General features: G+C 37.1%; 1 protein-coding gene across 1 annotated transcript in view; it reads right to left on the bottom strand.

Moving 5' to 3' along the window:
• Positions 1–22,432, bottom strand: part of Akap6 (A-kinase anchoring protein 6) — a 334,863-nt gene extending 312,431 nt beyond the window's left edge. The window contains exons 1-2 of the mRNA XM_048362246.1: positions 22,333–22,432; positions 16,788–17,145 (exon numbers count right to left, since the gene is read on the bottom strand). Coding sequence (XP_048218203.1) covers positions 16,788–17,111 — 324 coding nt within the window. The 5' untranslated portion in view covers positions 17,112–17,145; positions 22,333–22,432. The remainder of the gene's footprint in view (positions 1–16,787; positions 17,146–22,332) is intronic.
• Positions 22,433–22,684: the final 252 nt, after the last annotated feature.

Below are 22,684 nucleotides of genomic sequence, written 5' to 3'. Positions count from 1 at the left end.
TCTAGATGAAAAATAACAATATGGAGAATATCAATCTTTTCTAGTAGCTGTTGGACATTTTTTTAAACATTAGTAAAGAGAGATATCCTTAGGGAAGCCAGGGGAAGAAACCTAAAGGGGGAGGATTCTGAGGCATATTCAGAGAGTGCTGGAAGGATTTGGCCATCTGGTTGATTTTGTAAGATACCAAAAGCTCCCGCCCAACTTGTGGCTATCTTCATTGTTTTCTGTAGCAAGTGAAAAAGTGAATTAAGATCCAGAGATGAACTGAGCAAAGACGCAATAGCTTCAGCTTTACCAGATAATCTGTTCCTAAGGAAAAAAGACTAACTTGGATGCCACTGGCCAAAAAAGTATTTATTTTGTAATTTGCCAAAAAAAAGTCAGTTTGAAAATGCACTTAGCATGCGAGTAGTATGAATAAGGAACTGAAGTTTTGTTCATGTAATTTCATTTTAAAAGCGTTACAATTAAAGCCCAGCATATCACTAGGGGCTACCACATAGAATGGTACAATTAACAGTTATTTTATCTTACTTTATACTCTGAAAAAACGCGTAAAATAAACACAAATAATGACATTATTCAACCTGTGTCTATGAGTCAACCAGAAGATACAAGAATAAATTAGCCAATAACAGCTTTACTTGAGGATCTATTGTACACACATTTTATATGTGTGCTTTCCATACTTGGGCAGGATTGTGCTAATCTGGAAAGTTTCCTAGTTACCAGTCCACAAGCTAGCAAATAAGTAGCTTTGTGCCAAGTTCTCAGGACAGCCCAGAAAGAAAGGATGATGAATAGAAGAAAGTAGAAAATAAAAGCTAAGCACAGAAAATAGGACCATAATTTTTGGGAAGATAATAAATTATACAACTCATTGAGTGGGTTTGTAGTAATTAGGAAGCTCGTGTTTTCTACTTAAAAACTTTTATTATAAGAAATGTAATAAAGCAACAAAATACCTTACTGCTTCATATACCAGCTAGTGTAGAATTTAGTTTTGGAAAACCATACAAACTAGCTAAAGGCTAGTTTTGTTTTGTTTTTGGCCAGTCCTGGGCCTTGGACTCAGGGCCTGAGCACTGTCCCTGGCTTCTTCCCGCTCAAGGCTAGCACTCTGCCACTTGAGCCACAGCGCCGCTTCTGGCTGTTTTCTGTATATGTGGTGCTGGGGAATCGAACCTAGGGCCTCGTGTATCCGAGGCAGGCACTCTTGCCACTAGGCTATATCCCCAGCCCCTAAAGGCTAGTTTTACTTTGAAGATTTGCGCAAAGAAAGAGGAAATGTTTGTTTGTTCATAGGCATTTCAAAAGTCCAATCTATTTGAAAATATAAAACATTTTCCCCCATGTCAACCAATTTTTTGCCACAACCAGCTTACTAGATAGTTGAGACACAGTAATGAAACCACTTTCCTAATTTACATTTTTCAATATTTGTCTATTAATAACAGGCTATAGAAAACATGCTTATAAGTAACTTTTTTATATATTTAGGGTTGAAATAAAAATTCCTAAAGAACTGAACTGACCCCAAATGCTACCATTCTTACTAGTATAACTACAATTAACCAAAGTTCTCATTGGATCTACTCTCCCATGCCACTTTTTGGAAGAAAAAGAATCCCAAGAAAAGGCAAGGAAGGAGCAAACTGTCAATATATGTATCTCTTTAATTCATCTAAATCTGTTTTACTCTACGATATAAAAATGATGCTCCAGCAATAACTTTAAAAACTGTCATGTCCTTAACAACCTGGGAAGGATATATTCAATACTACACATACGAAATTTGTATACTATGTATACTAAGAATGCAGAAGAAATTTGACTAACATGATGTGATAGCAACTTTATTTTCCTTTTTTTTCTGTTAACTACAATTTCAAACAAAATGTGTCTTACTCCATGTATACCTGGCTAAGACTCTATTTTATTGCATTTTTAAAGCCTAAAAGCATATTATAGAAGACAGCATATTATGACTGGTAGTATATATAGTTGCCAAAAATGTAAGGTACACAAGCACACATACATACTAGCCCTCAAGCTCACCCATCTGCCACGGACACAACAGCAGTAAGCAGTGTTTGAAGGTAGGTAAAAGTCATAAGTAGAATTATTAATATTTACATAGGAACTGAAAGATTTATTTTAGAGTTCTTATACAGAGTGATCTTACTTGGTTTTTGCAATAATTGCAGCTAAGGAAAATAAGGTTCACAGAAATTACTGAGTTGCTTATTAGATAGTCAAGACAATAATAAAACCACTTTCTAATAAGTAACAGAGATGGGATTACAACTGGCCTGCCATCTACAGATCCTGTGAGCTTTCCACTCAATCTCATTTTGTTCACTGGCCCACAGACAGACAGGAGGCAAGATGACAACTGTTACTTACTTGAAGAATTCTTGTTTCAATACTATCAAGTAGATAATACTAAAGAGCGTTTTCTTTGTCCCTTTTGTGTTTCTAAAAGTTGTGAGGTAGCTTCAGTTCAGTGAACTGCCATCTAGACAATAGACAAAGCCCTCCTAAGCTGAACAGGTTTAAGAATACTTTCAATAGTCAAGGCACTTACATCTTCTTGCTTGAGACCAGTTTCTATCTGAATTTTTCTCAGGTGAAAACTGAATGTGCACTGTCGAGATCTCTTTCAGACACCTTTTCCTTCATTCCCCCACCCTCCTTATGATACCAGAGTTCTTTCTTCCATTAAAAAAAAAAAAAGAGGGGCTGGGGATATGGCCTAGTGGCAACAGTGCCTGCCTCGGATACACGAGGCCCTAGGTTCGATTCCCCAGCACCACATATACAGAAAAAAAACGGCCAGAAGCGGTGCTGTGGCTCAAGTGGCAGAGTGCTAGCCTTGAGCGGGAAGAAGCCAGGGACAGTGCTCAGGCCCTGAGTCCAAGGCCCAGGACTGGAAAAAAAAAAAAAAAAAAAAAAGAAAAACCTTCCAAGAAAGCATCTGGTGTTTATCCTTGATGTGAATGCAAAACCAATGTATTACTTATCCCAATGACATGTTTAATGACTTAGTGCTAATTGTAGAAAGAAAGCCTTTGCAGAGAATAAGGGAAAGTTAGATATTAAAGGATGAACTGGGAAGTTAGTATTTTACCACCAAACTCTCACCTTCCAACCTAGGACTAAAGGCTTCCTCAAAGCCATTGATTCTTCTGTAAATAATGAAACATCAATATGTATTTTTAATCTCTCTCTCTCTCTCTCCTTTCTCCTTCCCTTTCCATTTTGAAATCAGTGAACTAAAAAGCAATGTGATACTAGTGTTAATTTGGAATCCCCCATGAATAGATTTAAAGAGGTCTCTTGAAGTACTATGAAAAATATTAATGGCATTTGTAAGCAGTGTCTTGAGAAGATGGCTTATAGCTTTCATTGCATTCTCAAAGAAATTACTAACTTGGAAAGGATGGACCCACACTAGAATTAGATAAGAAAGCCCTAATTTCTATTCCTTGCTCTAGCATTCTGTAGCTATAACTTAGGTAAGTCAAGTAACCTCTCTGTGCTTCAAGTCCCTTACTGAAGAGTGGCATACTACTATGAAGATTACCTGGGATAATGACTGCAAAGCATTTTGAGGAAGGCAAAGCACAAGCGAGTAGTATATTTAATGGAAGGTAAAGATTTGAGGAACCTAAGAGTATGGAAGGGTCATCACCCAAGTGCAGAAAGAAGAGACTGGAGGTCAAGGCCATAAATCTGCCAAAATTTAGTTTCCTGAGTGTGTGACTACCAGTTCTTCTGCACTTCCTTTATTTATAAATAAGTAAGCTAAGTCCCAGAAAAAGGTGGCATTGACACATGATAAAGTCAGCAACACAAATTGGATAGCAGATTTGGGCTCCAGTCCAAGAAGTTAGGACCAAAGAAAAGCTAGTTCTGTTGTTGGCCAACTACAACAAAAACCACTTAACTTTACTTGATTTATAGACAGTTTTTCTTCCTTGAGAGAGGATCTTTGGTCCTGAACATTATTAATCAAAACTTCAATGCTTTTCACTTCTAGTTCTTCTTAAAACAGAAAAAAAAGCAGTGTGCTTGGATAAATTTATAGCTGATTAAAATACAGCAGTAAACCTGTTTTAACCTTTGAAACCAAGATCACACTGTAGGAGCTGTTAAGAGAAAATTCATAAGTACCAGTCTTCAGAGCAAGAATGGATGTCAAGGAATACTAATTCTGCCAATTCATTCAAAATGAAGTTAGGTTCATAATTCTACTTCTGCTCAAATATGAATGTATGATGTGCTAAAAATATAGAAAACTTGAACTGATAAGGAATTTTACATAACTGAGTTTTAATTTGGCCCCAACTTTGGGTTGTTAACTATAGTCTTGGGGCTTGAAGTATAAGTGAGATGGTAGATTATGGAGGTCTTGCTTAACATGCATGAGATCCTGAGTTTGATCCCAGCCACAAAACCAAAAACACAAAATTACAAACCAACAAGGAAAACAATTGGAATCTATTACCTTTGATAAAATTTAATTAAGGTGAGTCAGTTCTTTATCCTTATAGGTACTAATGTCAAATTTTTCTCTGTGAATACCAGCAAAATTATGCTCATTTTGGCCAATTCACTCTGCAGTTTCTATAAAACTTACATTAATTTTAAAGTGTTTATGAATATATTTTGTTTACTCTGAAATATTATTGGGAAGTTATGCCCTTCTGGCACATGATGCCATTTGGAGACAAAAGAGAAATTCTGATGCTAATATGATTTCTGACTTGGCCAAAAACATGTTTGTAATTTTATATAAAGAAATAGGAAAGTTGCCCTTTAAAAGCTTCTAGTCTTGTCTGAAATGATTAGAAAACAATATGAAAAAGCAAAGAATTCAAGATAGTAAACATCAGTGCTAAATTACAGATGAAGAGGGTACAATTCTCTAAGCCATGTGGACTGAGCATGCAGAAAGGATTTCTAGGATTTGTAGAGAAAGTCTTAGATTTCTGGTTTAAATTCAGATGTGGATAAGAACAGTTATTCATGCTGTGATGTTATAATATAAGGAAGAAAATATAAGTATCCTTAAAAGTTTCTGTTTGAGAGCCATCACAACAAAAACAGCCTGGCACTGGCACAAAAACAGACCCAAAGATGAATGGAATAGGGTACAAGACCCAGAAATAAAACCGCATACTTACAGTCAGCTGATATTTGACAAAGGATCCAAAGACATACAATGGAAAAAACATAGCTTTTTCAACTATTGGTGCTGGGAAAACGGGGTAGCCACATGCAGAAAACTCAAAGTGGACCCTAGTCTATCACCATGCACCAAGATCAACTTAAAATGGATCAAGGACCTCAACATCAGACCTGAAACCCTGAAACTACTGAAGGACAGAGTAGGAGGGGCACTAGAACTTATAGGCATAAGCAGGAACTTCTTGAATAGAAGGGGCACAACAGATTGGAGAAAGACTGGACAAATGGGACTACCTGAAAATAAAAAGTTTCTGCACAGCTAAAGAACTAAGAAACTAACCTATTCCAAACATAGTAAACCAATTACTAAATGGGCAAGGGAGCAAAAGAGAGACTTCACAGAAGAAGAAATAAAAATGGCAAAGAAACATATGAGGAAATGTTCAACATCCCTGGCAGTAAAGGAAATGCAAATAAAAACAACCCTGAGATACCACCTTACTCTGAACTCAGGCAATAACAAATGCTGGAGGGGATGCAGAGAAAGAGGAACCCTCCTACACTGCTGGTAGGATTGTAAACTAATATAACCACTCTAGATAAAGAAGCAAAAGACTTCTTCGTAATCAATCTTAGAGAAACTAAAGGACCCTATACCCTTCCTCACACAAGATGTATACAGGTACTCATCTGAAAGAAGCTGGAAGGAGGACACAGAATGATTGGAAAATAGAGGGGAAAATACAGTAGAAAGGGCCCAACAACTGCAACAATCACTAAGGAAAACAAAGCAACTCAAGGGCAGCAGGGAAGGGGGAAAGGGGGAAAACTAGAGACAAAGAAGGCACAGATTACATGAAGCAAAAGAAAAGAGATGCGGATAGATAGATAGATAGATAGATAGATATAGACATAGATGCATATATACATATAGAGGCATATATATATATATATATATATATATATCACCTGAGCTGGAAGGAATTGTTTTACAGTTAGTAATCATAGAGAACATAAGCATTGTAGACTAGAGTGACAATGGACACTAAGGATAAGATCTCTGTTTATTTTAAATTTTGGTTTGTGAAAAATTAAGAAAGCAAGAGGGTGGGGGGAGGGAAGAAGGGAGAAAAATGAGGAAGGGGAAAACAGGTATGACAAGAAATGTATATGTATTCACTACCTTAAGCATGTAACTGTAACCCCTTTATGCACCATTTCAACAATAAAAAAAGTTTCTGTTTGAAACAAGATTCTTTTTGGCTAATAATTCTACAGAAAAAACAACAACAAAAGGTCACAAACAACCAAAAGAATTTAAATTTGACAAAGAATAAAACATACTTCATTGGTTTTTAAAACTAAAAGTGGAAATCATAAATTCTATTAAATAACTTTGTTTTAAAGATTTATGCTTTAAGCTTCAATAAAATTGTTCTGGGAGCCTGTAACATATTTATGGAGTTCCATTTTGAAAAGATAGATTGAAATTTAGGATAACCACATCAAACAGTTTTGAAATATTTATTCTTATGACAGACAAATAAATATAGTTGCTTATAGATCTGTAGGAGATGCTAAGCCCAATGACTGTGAAAGTTTAAAACAAAAATAATTAGTGAAACAAAGATCTGCCAGCTCTGAGAGAAAATTCACTATTTTCCTATATCTCCAATATAATTTATAAATGCTTAAAAAGAAAGTTTTTAAAATTATAGATATCTGAAGTTTATAATTACTAAGGGAAGATACATGTAGATCACAGGAAGGACAAAAAGAAAAAAGAAAAAGGTAGCCCAGTATATACAAAATAAATTCATCTTCTGTATTAATCCTTACAAATTAAATTTGTTTTGACTGATCTAACTTATTGTAAAAGACCATAATCCTATAATATATAGACATTCATAAAGAATTCGAGAAATCATTAAGATTATGTTTAACAAATCACTTATACCGTGACAATAAGGAGTCTGTGTACCCATCTGTGCAAAACCTGTACTTTTCTGTATGAAACATATTACAGAAAAACTCAATCTAAAATAGCTCATCATCTTTGAACAACTTCTTGTAATCTTATCTCTAAATAATCACAGGTATGCTATTTTAAAAATTGTAAGTGGAACTTTTCCTGTGTGCCAGTCTTGAACTCAGAGCTTGGGCACTGTCTTTGACCTTGTATGCTCAAGGCTACATACTCTGCCACAGAGCTCCACTTCTGGCTTTTGGTGATTACTGTGGACTCTCCTACCTGGACTGGCTTTGAACCGAGATCCTCACATCTCAACCTCTTAAGTAGCTAGAATTACATAGTTGAGCCCCAGCAGCACCCCAGCATACAAGCAGAGCTTTTGAGGTGAGAGTTTCTCTCCCAAGTGACTCCTACTCAGGTGTAAAGTGCCAAGGATGATCCTATCCTACGACAAACAAAATGAAATACAAACATCCTCAAATTTCTAGGTGTGAGAACTCTCTTTAAGGAATATATGCTGTGGGGCACACCTGCCCAGATGCCTTGCATCATTAGGTGGTTCTAGCTGGCACCGCCTCTTTTCCCAGCCCTGGGGCCCTGTGGCTGCTAACCAGCCCCGCCTCCCGCCTCAGATGCGTTTGCACCAAGATGGCTGCGGATGATGAACCCAGAGGTGGTCCTGAGGGCTATGACATAGTTGTTCGCCGCCCCTTTGGGAGGTCCCTTGGAGCTCCACCCTGACGGACAGCTCAGGTGTCCATTCACAGCCCCTGAACGTTTTCTTCTGTTCATATTTCAAAGTCATACTAGTATGGAGTCAGAGAGGGAAACAGACTTCTAAAAGCTGGAATAGTGACCTCTCAGACCTCTCAACTTGTTATCTGTCCAGGACCATAGTATGTGAATATAGGAAAACCTGTCCTTTCTAGTGGTTTGTAGTAGCTTGGATCTTGTTTATTCCGCTAAGACAATATCAGCAAGTACAGAAAGGAAAAAAGAAACTGCTTTGGGATGAGGATTTTTGACATATAAGGTTTTCTTAACTGGTTTTTCCAAGATGGAATTAGGGCACTCTTCAAAAGACACACCTCAGATTGTTCAAGAAATGGCAGAGGGCAGAGGTATGTTTTGAAATCACTTGTATACTGTTAGTCTTATTTCAAAGTCTTTTAATGGCCACCTTATGTAAATACATCTTACTCTACTCAAACTAATCAGTCTCCAGCAGATTGTGAGCCTGAGCTCAAGCAATCTGAGCAGAGGGCCCAGGCCTGCTGCGTTAGGGACTAACAGGGGAGCCCTGCCTGCTCTGTGGGCTTGCCTGCCAGATTTCTGGCTAATGAAGCACCCTTCTGCAGAAGTAAAATTTTCCTTTCTGAAGCAATTCTTTATTTTTGTGTGACTCCAGTGGTTCTTGCAAAGCATATTTATAACATGAGCACCAGAGAAAAATGTGAGGAGATTCACCAGCTTGCCCTGCAAAATCATTTCACTATGCAGATGACATGATAGTTGACATTCAGAGGATGTATAACACTTTTTCTAAAGAAGTCTAGGGTAAAGAGCAGGATGATTTTCCAGGGAGAGAGGACACTATATATCAGGGCATGGCTTTCTGACAAGGCCTGACTTGTTACGGGAAAGAAAGGAAAATCTCATGGGAAGGAAGAACAAGACAACTGAGTCTAGATTCTGAAGGAAGTGACAGATCATGCCCTAATGTTTGTATTTGATCTGGGAAGGCAGCTGTAATTAAGTATTTTTCAAAATAACACTTCACTTTTAGTTTTAGGATGGAGACATAGACACATACACAATTTGAAAGACTACAGAACAGTGCTCAGTGAAAATCTCTTTCCCCACCACGTCCCTATTGCCTGATTTCACCATTACCAAGGTAGATTTTTCTTCAGTCAGTGAACTATGAATTTCCTTTACAGGGGTAAATGCTTGAGTTGCAGCCATCGTTCACAATATTATTTGAATTATGATATAGGCTTTTGACAGAAATTAAGTTTCTGAATAGATGGAAGAAATGCAAGAAGCACTGAATAATTTATCTAAGGCCAGATTCTTCCTAGTGAACTAATGTTACTATGGACCCTACATGAAGCTCTTCTTCCTCAAGAGAAGAGCAAATAGCTTACCATGTTCCCTTCACATACTCATTTCCACTTAATGTTACATTTTGCAAATCTTACTGACTCAAATATTCTTGTAAGCTTTCACAGAACAATAGAAGCACCTTGCACCCAAAACACTGCTAGTAAAAACTATGTTGCTAAAATAAACAGAAGGATGAATTCTAATCTGTTTTTTAAATTATATTCACATTTATACAAGGAAAAACAACTCATTCACTGACACCAAGTGGCAATAGGCATGTCAATTCAGTATGAGGTTGATGAGAGCAAGTTAAACTACAGAATCCAGTCACCCCAACTCTCTTGCTCACTCTTTGAGAAGCCATCAGTCATCCGGACTGATGAGCTTTTTCTTGTTTCTTAGTCCACCTAAGAAACCTAAGTCCAGCCACTTAATATCACTTATAACCATGTCATATAAACAAGCCTTATAACCATGTCATATCTCTTCCCTCTCTAGATCACCCTGTATACCTTTAAACTCATCTTAAGACATGGGATATTCCCACATTTTATCTTTGTGGATATTTTTATCAAGTCCAGGCTCTTCTGAGGCATTTTAAGTTTTCATGGTCGGTCCTTCCAAATGTGTTTTCACAAAGCTTCATAATGTTGTCTCCAACTATTCTTTGGCTCCATTGAGGAAAATTTCCCTCTGTGCATTCTTTGCCTGTTATCTCCTAGGACTATATACAAAGTGGTTCCATGTGTCTGTGTAGGTCACATGGGACACGTCAAAAGGAGCGATTTCACATGCAACCTGTACAACCTCAAGTGAGCTATCCCCTGCTCCTACACATCTCCATAAGACAGTTCCTAGTCTAATAACTTGTTGAGGAATTAAATGAGAGAGGAATATATGCTTTGTCTCATCTACTGGGGTTTTTTTTTAGGAAAATAACTTAAGACAGTATATTCAAAACATATAGATCAGTGCGTGGCATGTACTCAGCTCTTTCCTATGTTTGGTTTGTACTGACTTTGTGAGGTCACAAGAAAATCGAGAGAAATTTATGCACATCACATTGATGTATGACACAAGTAATATATACCCAAAACATTTTGTTCAAGACATATCTCCAAGAGATTGTCAGCTTTAGCAAAGTACTGGAATTACCTGGAATCATAAAAAGTTTAAAAGGCTAATAATGCCCAAATTTAACCTGGATTCTGGGGCAGCTAGTCTGAAATGGGCTAGGCAATAGTATTTTTTCCAGGATATTCTACTCTGCAGTGAGATGCTTCTCATTAAACATATTCATCTCTTGTTCTACCCACCTCTATCTTAAGATGCTAGTCATACACGTCTTAGTATCATTTTAATGACATCAGACATTTCCCTCTTTTAAAATGAAAACTTTTAAAGCGGGTGGGGGAAGCATAGACAAGGATGCGGCAAATAACAAAAGGAGGGAAATAAATTATCTTCCTTATTCAGGGTGGCCATGACCTCACACTCAAAGGGACCCAGAACTTCCCTTACCTCCCTACTTCAAATTCCTCACCTTCCCACCTGTGATTAATTAAAATACACATAGATTGAATCTTCTTAATTTAAAAATAGTGACACACATGCACACCTATTCAACTTTACTGTCTACAAGACAACCAGAGCTAGAAGCCACCTGAATTTCTCATACCTGAGTGTGTGAAGGTTGAGGTCATCCATTGCACTAAAGCAGAAGCCTCAAAATCAGGGTCTTACTCCCAAACTGATCACTTGTAGCATTTTCAGACTGAATTACCTCGTCTCAAACTTCTTCCACTTTGTGATAACTAAATAAGAGTTTATAAGTAAAATCTCTTATTGAGATTATAAGTAAAATTGCCACATCTTGGGACTACAGTGAGTGCTACTAAAAGAATTAACTCATATCCTACCATATATCCTCCTATATTCTGGCAGTTTCCCCTACAAACATCTCACCCCTTGAAACCATAAAAATAGATGGTGATTGTTGCTTAGTAATAGCATGTATTAGCACTGTTAAGCAAACATTTTTAATGAACAAATCTCCATGACATTTCTCTAATCAAAGTAAAGCTCATTTCTTCTGACTTTTCCTATTAAACTAATTTTCAAATCCTTTTACGGTCTTATTACTTTTATCTGAACTTCATTTTAATAGTTTCTTTCAAATTATGCAATCTGTAATAATCCTCGATTTCCATGCTAATCAAAAATGACATTATGAGTCAGAGACCAATAGCTCATACCTTCCTAACTATTCAGGAAGTTGAGAATTGAGGTTCAAGGCAAGCCAAAGCACTCCATGTTCAAAATATCTAGGGGGAACAAAAAAGCAGGGCTAGGCTCTGAACTTGTGGCTCATGCCTGCAATCTTAGCTACTAAAGAGGCTGAGATTTGAGAATTACAGTTCAAAGCCAGTCCAGGCAGGAAAGTCTGTGTGACTCTTGTCTCCAATGAACCACCAAAAAGAACTGGACATGGAGCTGTGGCTCAAATGGTGGAGTGCTAGCCTTGACCAAAAAAGCTCAGGGACAGCACCCAGGCCTTGAATTGAAGCCCCAGTCCTGGCGCTTGCTCGTGTGTGCACACGCACACACACACACACACACACACACACGGAAAAAAAGCAGGGTACAAAGTATGATTAGGTGATAGCAGCATGCCAGCCCCACAAGCAACAAGCCCTAAATTCAAACTCCAGTACCACCAAAAACATAATTAATAAATAATAAAATAACACGCAAATAGTCTAATAGACTTGTTGAGCTACCTTGACAATACTAAATACATGAGTGCAGTTGGCTGCAATGCATGAGTACTCAAAGATCTTCTGGTGTCAAAAACTATTAAAAATTCATTTTGTAATGTAGTGCTTTTCATATCTTAACCAAGAATATCTGTACACAGAACAAAGAAGGTGCTAGGACTGAGACTTAGATCATCTCCCAAAATCAATATGAAAATATGTTAATCATTTGACATTAGAAAATATTTTCTTAGCATTAGCTATATGGGGAGGAAATTACTCAATAATTAATTGAGACAGATTTTTCCCACATAATTTTGTCTTCTGGATATCTAAAATTAGTTTGTCAATCACTGAATATTGTGTGTGTGTGTGTGTGTGTGTGTGTGTGTGTGTGTGTGTGTCATGCACAGGCATGCACGCTGATCTGGGGGCTTGAACTCAGGTCCTGAGTGCTGTCTCTGAGCTGTGTTGCTCAAGGCTAGTACTCTGCCACTTAACCTACAGTTCCATTTCTGGCTTCTTGGTGGTTAATTGGAGAGAAGAGTTTCATGGACTTTCCTGCCAGGTTGGCTTTAAACCACCATCCTCAGATGTCAGCCTCCTGAGAAGCTAGGATTACATGCATGCGCCACCAGTGCCCAGTTCCTGAATATCTTTTTACTTTTTTCCCCGCAATAGTGGTGCTTGAACTCAAGAACTTGCATAGGTGAAATTCTTCCACTAATAAATATAATAAAATAACCACACACCCCCAAGCCACCTGAAAACTAGTATCTACCTTCACTAAGAAGATGCCACCTAAGATAAACATGTTTTCTGTCCATTCTGGCAGCTATCACAAAATATTTTAAACAAAATAATTTATAAATAACAAAAATGTATTGTTCATCATTCTGGAGGCTAGAAAGTCCAGGGTCAAGGCAACAATGGAAACAGTATCTGGAAAAGGTCTTGTGCTTTGCTTCTAAGCCTTGTTTTTGCATCCTCACATACCAAAATGGAAATATAGGTTTCCTCCTGCCTTTTCATAAAAAGTCACTAACCTGATTCCTGAAAGTGGTGACTTTATCACCTCCTCGAAGCTCTACCTCTTATTACCATCACCTTGGAGGTTAAGACTTCAACCTATGAGTCTAGGAGAGAGACTAAGACTATAGCACACATGAACCAAAAAAAAGAGAGAGAGAGAGAGAGATTATGGCTACAAATCTGCGCTTAGGAAAAATTAAAATAATTTTTAAGTTCTCATACCCACTTATAGCTACATCAGTTCCACTGTTTAGTTTTCTGAGATTTCAGCATACTTTGAGGGCTACAACATTAATGGCCATTTCATGTAAGTTTAACCCATATAAGGGGGAAAAAACCCAATAAGATTATACAAAAAGGGCACCAGATTAAATTTACTTGTATAGTACATTCCGAATTTAGAGTACATGTCAAAGATACTGACTTAAGTTAAGAATTGTCCCAAATATCAAACTGATCTAGCTTTACATTTACATTTTAGCCTCCCTTATATGTGTAAATAATTTTTAAAGATTTGAAAAATAGTGATCCATTCATCACATGATTCTATTTTACTTTATCATTTTAGCTAAATCAATCACCCATTAAATGGTTTGATACTGACCTCTGGAAAAATCATCGTCTGTAGAACAGAAAGGAAAATGTCTATGCTTTCAGAATACAAAGGCATTTTTTTCTTTGATCTTATTTAAGCTGTACAGTATTGGTCCAGAGATATCATAATATGAACACTTCAGGCTTTAATGTATGGTCATGTAAACATTCAAGATCAGAATCATCTAACCCCTTAACTATTGATATCAAAAGTTTAGTTCTACTCAGAATTCTGTTTTCAACGTGCCCAAGAATCAACCTTGATCCTTGGACTTCACGGATGTCACTTTTGTGCTACCACTGCCATCTTAGGCAGAGCTAATTTGTTAAGCACCAATATTGAAAGAAAGAGGAATGTTCTTTCCACTTGTCCTCACCCAACAAGCAAAAGGTTCCCCTGAGCCCATCAGGAAGCCATGTTAACCATGCTGGCAGCCCTTTCTCCTTTCTCACACTGCCCTGGTGACAACTCAGGGTGGAGTCCAAGGAACACTCAGTACCACATCCTACCTCCATATAAAATGGCTGGGCCTGGTCTTCTGCTTTTGCCACCAGTCTCATTTGAAAGCTGATTCTACAAGATTTTATTGTTCTGTTACCACATATAAAACACTGTGCTTAGTTTCCTCTTATATTTATAGTTCAATGTGAAAATCTAAAATAGTGACCTTAATTTTAATTGTATCCAAGTGCTTAATTTGGCTGGATAAAGAAATGTTACATAGTAAAGGAAAAACATAACTAAACATGTAACATATAACTAAATGCTTTGTGTGGAGAGTTTTAGAGACCACACACAGTGATCAAAGCTTGATTTGCACTCATTAAGCACCATGATTACAAAATATTTGAAAACATAACAGAAAATGTTTATGCAACTTGTTGAAATAAGCACCCCCAAAATTAATCATATCAATCCTAGAATGAAATGAAGATAAGACAATTTTAATTTGTCAATTTCATTGATTGACTATATGTAATAACTGTGCTGATTCCTACCCCCCCCCCGTAACCACACCCAGGAATAGTGCTAATATGGACATGTATGAAATGCCTTTTGATAAGGTAAAAAGATGATCGGTAGTTACAATAAGAAAAAGGCAAATTGCTCTGAAGATGATGTCTCAAGCACTAAATACAACTCTGCTTTGTGGCACAAAAACTTTACCTTCCCATACAACATTATTTGTTAATTAATGAACTGATGAGTTAAATGAAGTTAATTGACATATTGATATTTTAAGTCCCTTTAATCATGTTTTTGCTTGGATCTCTAAAGGTAATTCCATTCTCGTTCATCAGTTATCACATATATATACATACATATATACATATATGTATATATATACGTACATATGTACATATATACGTATATACATATGTACATATATACATATGTACATATATACGTATATACGTATACGTATATGTATACGTATATACGTATACGTATATATATACGTATATATGTATATATACGTATATATGTACATATATGTATATATGTATATATATATATATAAATCTGAGATTCTGGAGGGTAATAGTTGACTTTCCTTATAAGTCCTAAACTGTATCTACTTATTGAGCTACATGTTAGTATAGTATTAGAGGAGATAAAAGCCTAGACATGTCAAAGTAAAGCCTCCTGACTTCTATTATATTCTAGCACCAACATGTTGGAGAGCTTCTCCTCTGGCTAAGCTAACCGTATTTCAAGGACTAAGTCACATCACTCCTTGCTGCCACAGGGAGCCAACTGGGGCTTGCATTCTGTTGAAACTAGCTCCTAGTCTTTCTGTTACCCTTATATGTTTTTCTCGAGAACCTTTGGAAAAGAGACTGAGGCCAGTTCAATCTGGGAGAAGCCCAGGCACCTATGATGTTCTGGCTTTTCTGTTCTTTTCCTCCCTCTGCCTTCCCCCTGTCCCCGGTTCCCTCTCCCCCTCCCTTCTCCCCTCCCCTTCTCTGCTCTCTCCTCTTCCCTCTCTCCTTTCTCTTCCCTCTCCCCTTTCCCTCCCCTCTTCCCTTCCCACCCTTTCCTTCTTCCTTCTCATTCTTGAACACTAATGCAATAGCCTGGTCCATATCTGTTGAGCAACCTGAAAAGGCTAAAGGAGATTTGCTCCAACCATTGGAACATGTGCTCTCCCCAATTTGCCCATCATTTATTCTCTAATGGCTACACCTTGTACAGAATTTAAGTGTTAAGACCCAAGAACTATTTAGCCTTTTGTTTCAAGTCATTTAGGAAGAACAAGTTTAGGTAAATAGATTTTAGGATTACCATCTAACTGACTAGAAATTTACATATGGAGATGAAGCCAATTCCCTAGGCTTAATTGGTTATAATTCTACTTTATTTTTCTAATAATACTTGGCATTACCTCAGGCCCTGAGTTCAAGCCCCAGGACTGGCAAAAAAAATTAATAATAATAATAATCAGCATTAAGCAGGGCTCCTGTGGTACAGCAATAGTATAACAGCATAAAAAGTGTGAGTACCTGAGTTCAAACCCCACAGTACTATGTCCCCCCTGAAAATAAAAAAAAAAAAAAACTAGCACCTCCAATTCATTATTGCAATGGTCAGGATTTTTATAGGGAGCTCTAAAAGCCACAGGCACTTTTAGAATGCTTGAGATTTTGATGAGTAGCTATAAAAATATCTTTGTTCTGCATGATGCATTATATCTGGATAAAAGGACTCTGACTTAAAAGGAGAACAATGCCCTTCCTTGCTACACCAGAATCCATTATTTTCCACGAAGACAGAATCAGCTCCAACAGAAAATAATAATCACAACGTGCTCATAATCACTGTTCAGCTTGATGTTTTACCTATGAGTCTTCCACTAAACCTTTTGTAACAGTTTTAAAATATTTTTCTTTATAAGTAATTTCTATGACATTGCACAAAAATGTCCCTCCCTTTTTCCACTTCTTTATCTCTAAAAGACAGTTTTATTTTGGGGCACATGAAGTAAAATCAAAAGAGGATTAATTTTGTCTATGTTTACCTTGAAGAATAATGGTTTCAGACTGTGCTTCTTCCTTGACAGATTCTCACTGGTAACTATATAATATAGCCTTTTCTGTCCCAAGAGAACTGAAGTCCAGACCTGGCTTACCTTTAGTTGTACTAGATGAACATCCACATGCTTGCTGTCTGAGTCCTGCTGGACTGAATAGGTTAGGTCTCTGACCCTTTCTGAGGTCATCCGGAGCCAGGTCTCAATTTCAGGTAAGTGGAGGACAATCTTCCAATCAGCCCCTGTGTGGAGTGGGGGTGGCTTTTCATACTGCTGGTCAGAATCTATGTCCTTCATGGCCTCTTCTCCCTCTCCCTGCTCCACTGTGGGTGTCATGTTGACAGCCATGGGTGAAGCATCAGTTGCCATGGGATCCAAGTCCTGTGACCTCAGGGGGGAAAGTGTCACGTTCATAGTTAACATGGAGATGTCCAAATCTTACTTCTTTCCAAAACAGCTGAAAGGAAAGAGGAAAGGAGAAAGCAAGTCAGACCAGATTGCCAAATAAAGAAATGATATTTCGCAGAAGAAACAGGATTTCTAAATTAAGCTAGATATCTAAATTAAGAAACCATTGCTCATAACAAAAACAAAAAGATATCTTGATTCTCTACATGCCAGCCCCAAGATCAAGCATATTAAAAAAAAAACTACAAATGATAGGGGTACTGTGTACCCAAATACCAATTCTCCCTTGTTCCTTTTGAAATACAGATATTGGATCTAAGTAATGCTATCTTAGCATCTTAATAGAAGATAGGACTTTCTGAGAACTCTAGAGATGATAGAGGACATCCTGTGCAATGCAGAGGTGTCATGCATTGTTAAAACTCCAAGAAAGTCTTGCTTTCTCTAGATAATTGGGTCCTGATGGCCCTTGATTGTTCCCCTGGATGGTTAGCTTAGCTTATGTATAACACTTTTGTGAGAGTTAAGTATCCTCATCTAGTTTGCTCTGTCTATGTATAACATTTATGTTAGGTTTAATTTCTCACACTGGTTATATGGGTTTTGCCTCTAAAAGCTTTGTGCAAGAGACATTCTGGGCTGTAGGTCTTTGAGTCAGAAGTCCATCAGCAGTCTCTGGTTTTTTAATAAAGACTTCCAAGTTGACCTCTCAAAAGGTGGCTTCTCTTTTTTCGTAAGACTGAATTCACACTCCCCTACTATACACATCCAAATATTATTTGACTATTGAAGAGCCAGAGTGAAGGACCGGAGTAACTCCATATTGTACTAAGACCCCATTCTGTACCTAACTGACCTTACTGTAAGCCCTAAAGACCATAAAACACCCTGGGACAGAGAGTTCTCAGGAAAAACCATAAACACCCATCAGAGTGATGGGCAGAGAAGAAAACCAAGTTTTGGAGTGACTCCAGAACTCCCCCACCCAGGTGTGGTTTCCAGTATCTAATTAAAACCCTGCAGCTGTGCACGTATCCCCCTTGCTACACCCCTATGGCTTAACCAATCAATTTTAAGTGCGTCAGTCCCTTGATCTGACCAATGACCCTTTCCAGATTCCTTCCCGCCACCAAATGCGCCAAACATGCTTTAGAATTATTTTATAATTTTCCCGCAGTGTGTGTGTTTATTTCTTAAAAGATGCTATGATGTATGCTAAGTCCCTGCCTTCCCCAAAGTATGTATAAAACAGCTGGAAGCCCTAGGCTCAGGGCCTCTTAGCATCACCAGCCTGCTGAGTGCGCGGAGGACCGAGCTAGCCTGAAATAAACGCCCTTTTTGCTGCTTGCATTGGTCTTGTTCTCTGGTGGTCTCTGGGGGGATCCGAACTCGAGCATTTCACTATCAATATATTTAATATTTAATTAATGAAGGAAGAAAATGTAACTATCAAAAATCTGGTGATGTTGCTTATTTCTGAAATATGTTAAATAGATATGAGGCAATTATAAATCTTTACTTTTCTGCATGGGTTATATCAAAAAGGTCTAATAAATGTTCAACCTAAGTAATATTAATATTAGGTTATATTAAAAATTTTACAGTCTTCTGGAGTTTCAAGAGTAATGAATTGCACTGAAAACTTAATAGTAAAATGTTACTCAAATAGGTGAAAATAACAAGTCAAAGTCATAATAAGGTAGGATTGGTTTTTAAAGATAAAGTTAATTAATTTACTAATAATTCAACTGTAAAATTTAGCTTCTTTTTGTAATCAGTTTAATATAAATTAACTTTAGGCTCTTGTACTTTAAAGTAAACATTCTACATAGATGCTGCTATTTTAAGTCTCAGAAACAGGTTTTTTTTGCTCAAGGGAATTTTATTCCCTTGAGTTTTCTTTCTCTGATGCTACACATTCAAGTTAGTTTCACTTTCATTCCTACAAAGATGAAAAGTGGCTTACCAAAACTTTCGAATTTTAAGGAGATTGTCAGAAAGTAGCTCGTATTTCGTTAGATTCGTAATATTCACTTAGTAAGTAAAACAAATGTATTTTTATCTACAAAAATAGGAGAGAGGAATCAAGGTAACTCCCAGTCTGGCCATGAACACATAATTGTCCATACAGAAATATGCAAATTAGTAAAAATAATTTGTTGAATACACAAAAGCCTTAAGAATAAGTTACTCTCACCAAAAACTGATGGCACACTCTTATAATACTTGCTACTTTGGAGGCTAAGGACAGGAGAATTGCATGTGGAAGCCATCCTGGGTATGCATTTGAGACTTTTCACAACCAATAGTTGGGCATGGTGGGCCACACCTGTCATGCCAGCTGATAGTAGGAGAATTACAGTTCTAGGTCAACTTTACCACCAAGTTCAGTGCAGTAAGCACTTGTCATCTCAGCTGCAATGGGAAGCATGAGATTGATGGATTGCAATGTGAGTGAACCACAAGCAAAAATATAGTACAAGAAAGGCTAGAAGCATGACTCATTAGTAGAGTATCTGCCTAGCAAGTGCAAAGCCTGTGTTTAAGCCTAAGTACCAAGAAAACAATAAAATAAAATAGTTATTACTATATTATTTCAGAATCCTTTCAACACTGTAATATAATCCCCTTTCCTAATTTGTTGAGCATCTGAATTTCCAAATAAATGATAATGAGATTTTTAGATGAACCTTTAAAAGCAAAGTTATTTGCAAAATCAAGATATGTGTTACAGAGTGGGTTTATCATTGTAATACCAGCTATAATAAATGGCTTTAGGCCACATCTTGACACTTTTCTCTGCCTGATTGTGAGAGCATGAAATGAAGACTCTGAATTTTCAACCATAGTTGTATTTGGCTTTTAAAATAACAATAATACTAGACATAGCAATTTTTTTAAAAAGGAACAAATTTCACTGGAAGGGATACAACCCCACATGTGTCAGGCTCTAGTTCAGATTTCACCAAATACTTGTAAATTATTAACCAATATACTTCTGTGTGAAGGATCAGTAAAGAATATCAATCCTGAAGCAGGAACCTGAAACTTAAAGGTTAAGAAAGATTGTTAGTTCAAGGATACAGAAATGGTTATAAATGAAGAACACATTGCTATCACAGTAATTCCCTCTTCTATGAAACTAGATTCATCCTAGAAGAAAACGAAATGCCATAAATAGTGCACAGTGAACTGTTGCAGATAAACCTATATCCACCCACTGTCTCAAGTCTCCTGCCAAAGAAACTTGCACAACTGAAAGGTAGTACGTAGACATTGTATTAAAATTCCTAAATCTGGAAGCAGAGAGTCCAGATTTACCAACTGAGCTATACTGCTAGCCTTGAGCAAAAAAGCTCAGGGACAGTGCCCAGGCCCTTTGCTCAAGCTCCAGGACTGGTACACATACACAAAAATAACTTCTAAATCAAAGCAGAGCCTTTTCTGGCATTACTCTACTATAAACTAAAGAACATAACAAAGAATTATGTGCCAACCTCAAACATTGCCATGTAGAACATTAGGCTATATACCAAGTGAGTACAATGTAGTTTTGTATGATTTGAAGCATAACACTCCAATTTCTGGGATTTGGTTTCCTAACCTACAAAATGAAAAAACATAAACTAGCTGAACAGTAAGATCTCCTCTGGTCCCAAGAATCTGTGTCTGTCTACAGTTATTAATCCAAACACTGCCGAACTCTTAGAACCTTCCTGCCTATGCTGAGAGCTGTGTAGCTATTAAATTAATTTTTGTGCCAAAGCACAAAATCTGTCCTACTTAGCAGAAAGAAAATATCACCATTATAAACATCAAAATCATTATTTACATACTTATGTGTTGTTAATTTTTTCCTTGAATAACAAATATGAGAGATTCTCCTCTATAGAAGTGTGTCACTGCAGATTAGCAACACAGATGTAGCTGTATATGTAGAAGACAGAAATTTAAGTAGCAAGGCAAAAATGTAAAAGAACGGGGCAGGACATGAGTCACATGAATCATGAGTAATGAATCACACATGAAAAGAGCAAGGATCTCCAAAAGAGCTGAATAAAAAATTTCCTGCATCAATTCCAACCTGTGTGTGATATTTCCACATTTAGCTGGGCAGACTGTGAACAAGGGAACTTATACAAAGCAGTGTTTTAATCAAATTTCATTTCATTTTTTTCCATCTTTTATCTATTTGCTTTTTCTTCACATGTATTCTTGTCACTGAGAAATAATGTTCCACGTGTCAAAACAGCATGGCAAGCCTTGGAAGAAAATGGATCACCTACCCATTTTCATGGAAAGAAATTACTATAAACATTAGCTTTTTCAATTCTAGTCGTTTACATGTAAATGTTGCACCCATGGGTGGACAGACTCTTTCTTATATTTTGCAAAACTAGATCTGATGTAATAAGATATATTTATAATTCAAGGGAAATGCTTCAAAATGCTGAGAGTATATTAACAACCTTTGTGTATAATTTTGCTCCCCTTATGTTGATTATTCAAGCTTGTTTTTCCAGCCAAATTAAATGCTCCATTTAATACAACAAATAGGAAATAATTCAGCGCAAGTCTATACTAAATGATATAAATGCTCTATTTTGAAAAAAAAGTGATTTGTAAAGAAAAAGATTCCTTCTAGTCACAAAGAAATAAAACAAAAAGCCACTAACTATACAAATGAAAACATCAAGTCAAGTGCACATAGGTACCCACCAAGTTACAGCTCTGACTCCAAGATGATCTAAGTGGAATGATCAACCAGTTTTTGGGGAACCTGTAGCCTCCCCTTCGCAAATGCTTGTCTGTGGTCACCTTTCTAGCATTAGAGATAATACCACCTTTATCCCAGCTGTTGTTAAAAATAACATCCATCAAATCCTTTCCTTTCTACAATTCTAAAGACGATCAATGTTTAAAGTGCAAATGCTGAAAACAACAACAATTTTAAAGCATTTTATTTTCCTTCTTGATTTTTTTTTGGAAAGGTTTTCCCTACTTTATTTATCATCAGTTTTTTTCTGTGTGACAGTCCATAAGTTTTGGACCAAAGAAAGTTGATGTCAGCAGAATACTTTTCAAACAACAGACCTATTTAAACCAGAAGAGTGTTCTGAAGCCAAATCAGAAAGCAAAAATTCCAGCTATACACTCTCAAAACTGCTTGTCTCTTCTGCAATTTTCTCTCCTAAATGAAGGAATGGCAAAGCTTGTTTCTAATAACTGTACTCACTGTACATGCTTTTGTTCCTGAAGTCTCTTCAGGATGAAGGTCTGACTCCTCCTCTCCTGCCTCTGGCTGTCAGCTGTAGCCAAACAAGAGAAAGGCCAGCATCAGGGCTGCTCCAGTCTAGCAGGACAACAGCTTCATATGTCTTTAGTCGCCTAACTTGCTAAGAGAGGGCTGCTACACAGTCCCTATTTGGAAGCTAATGTTTAAGTTCCAAGTCTCTGCAATTATAGGCAGGCCTTTTGCAAACAAGCAGTGATGAAGTGAGCTGAGAAAAAGGAGACTGCTGCCAAAACACGGATCACTAAGGAAAAGTGTTTAGATGGACAGGGCATAGCCAGTCACGGTTCAGAAG

This window comes from Perognathus longimembris, chromosome 14, assembly GCF_023159225.1.
Source record: "Perognathus longimembris pacificus isolate PPM17 chromosome 14, ASM2315922v1, whole genome shotgun sequence".
NCBI lineage: Eukaryota > Metazoa > Chordata > Mammalia > Rodentia > Heteromyidae > Perognathus > Perognathus longimembris.
This window is presented reverse-complemented; position numbering and strand designations above follow the sequence as displayed.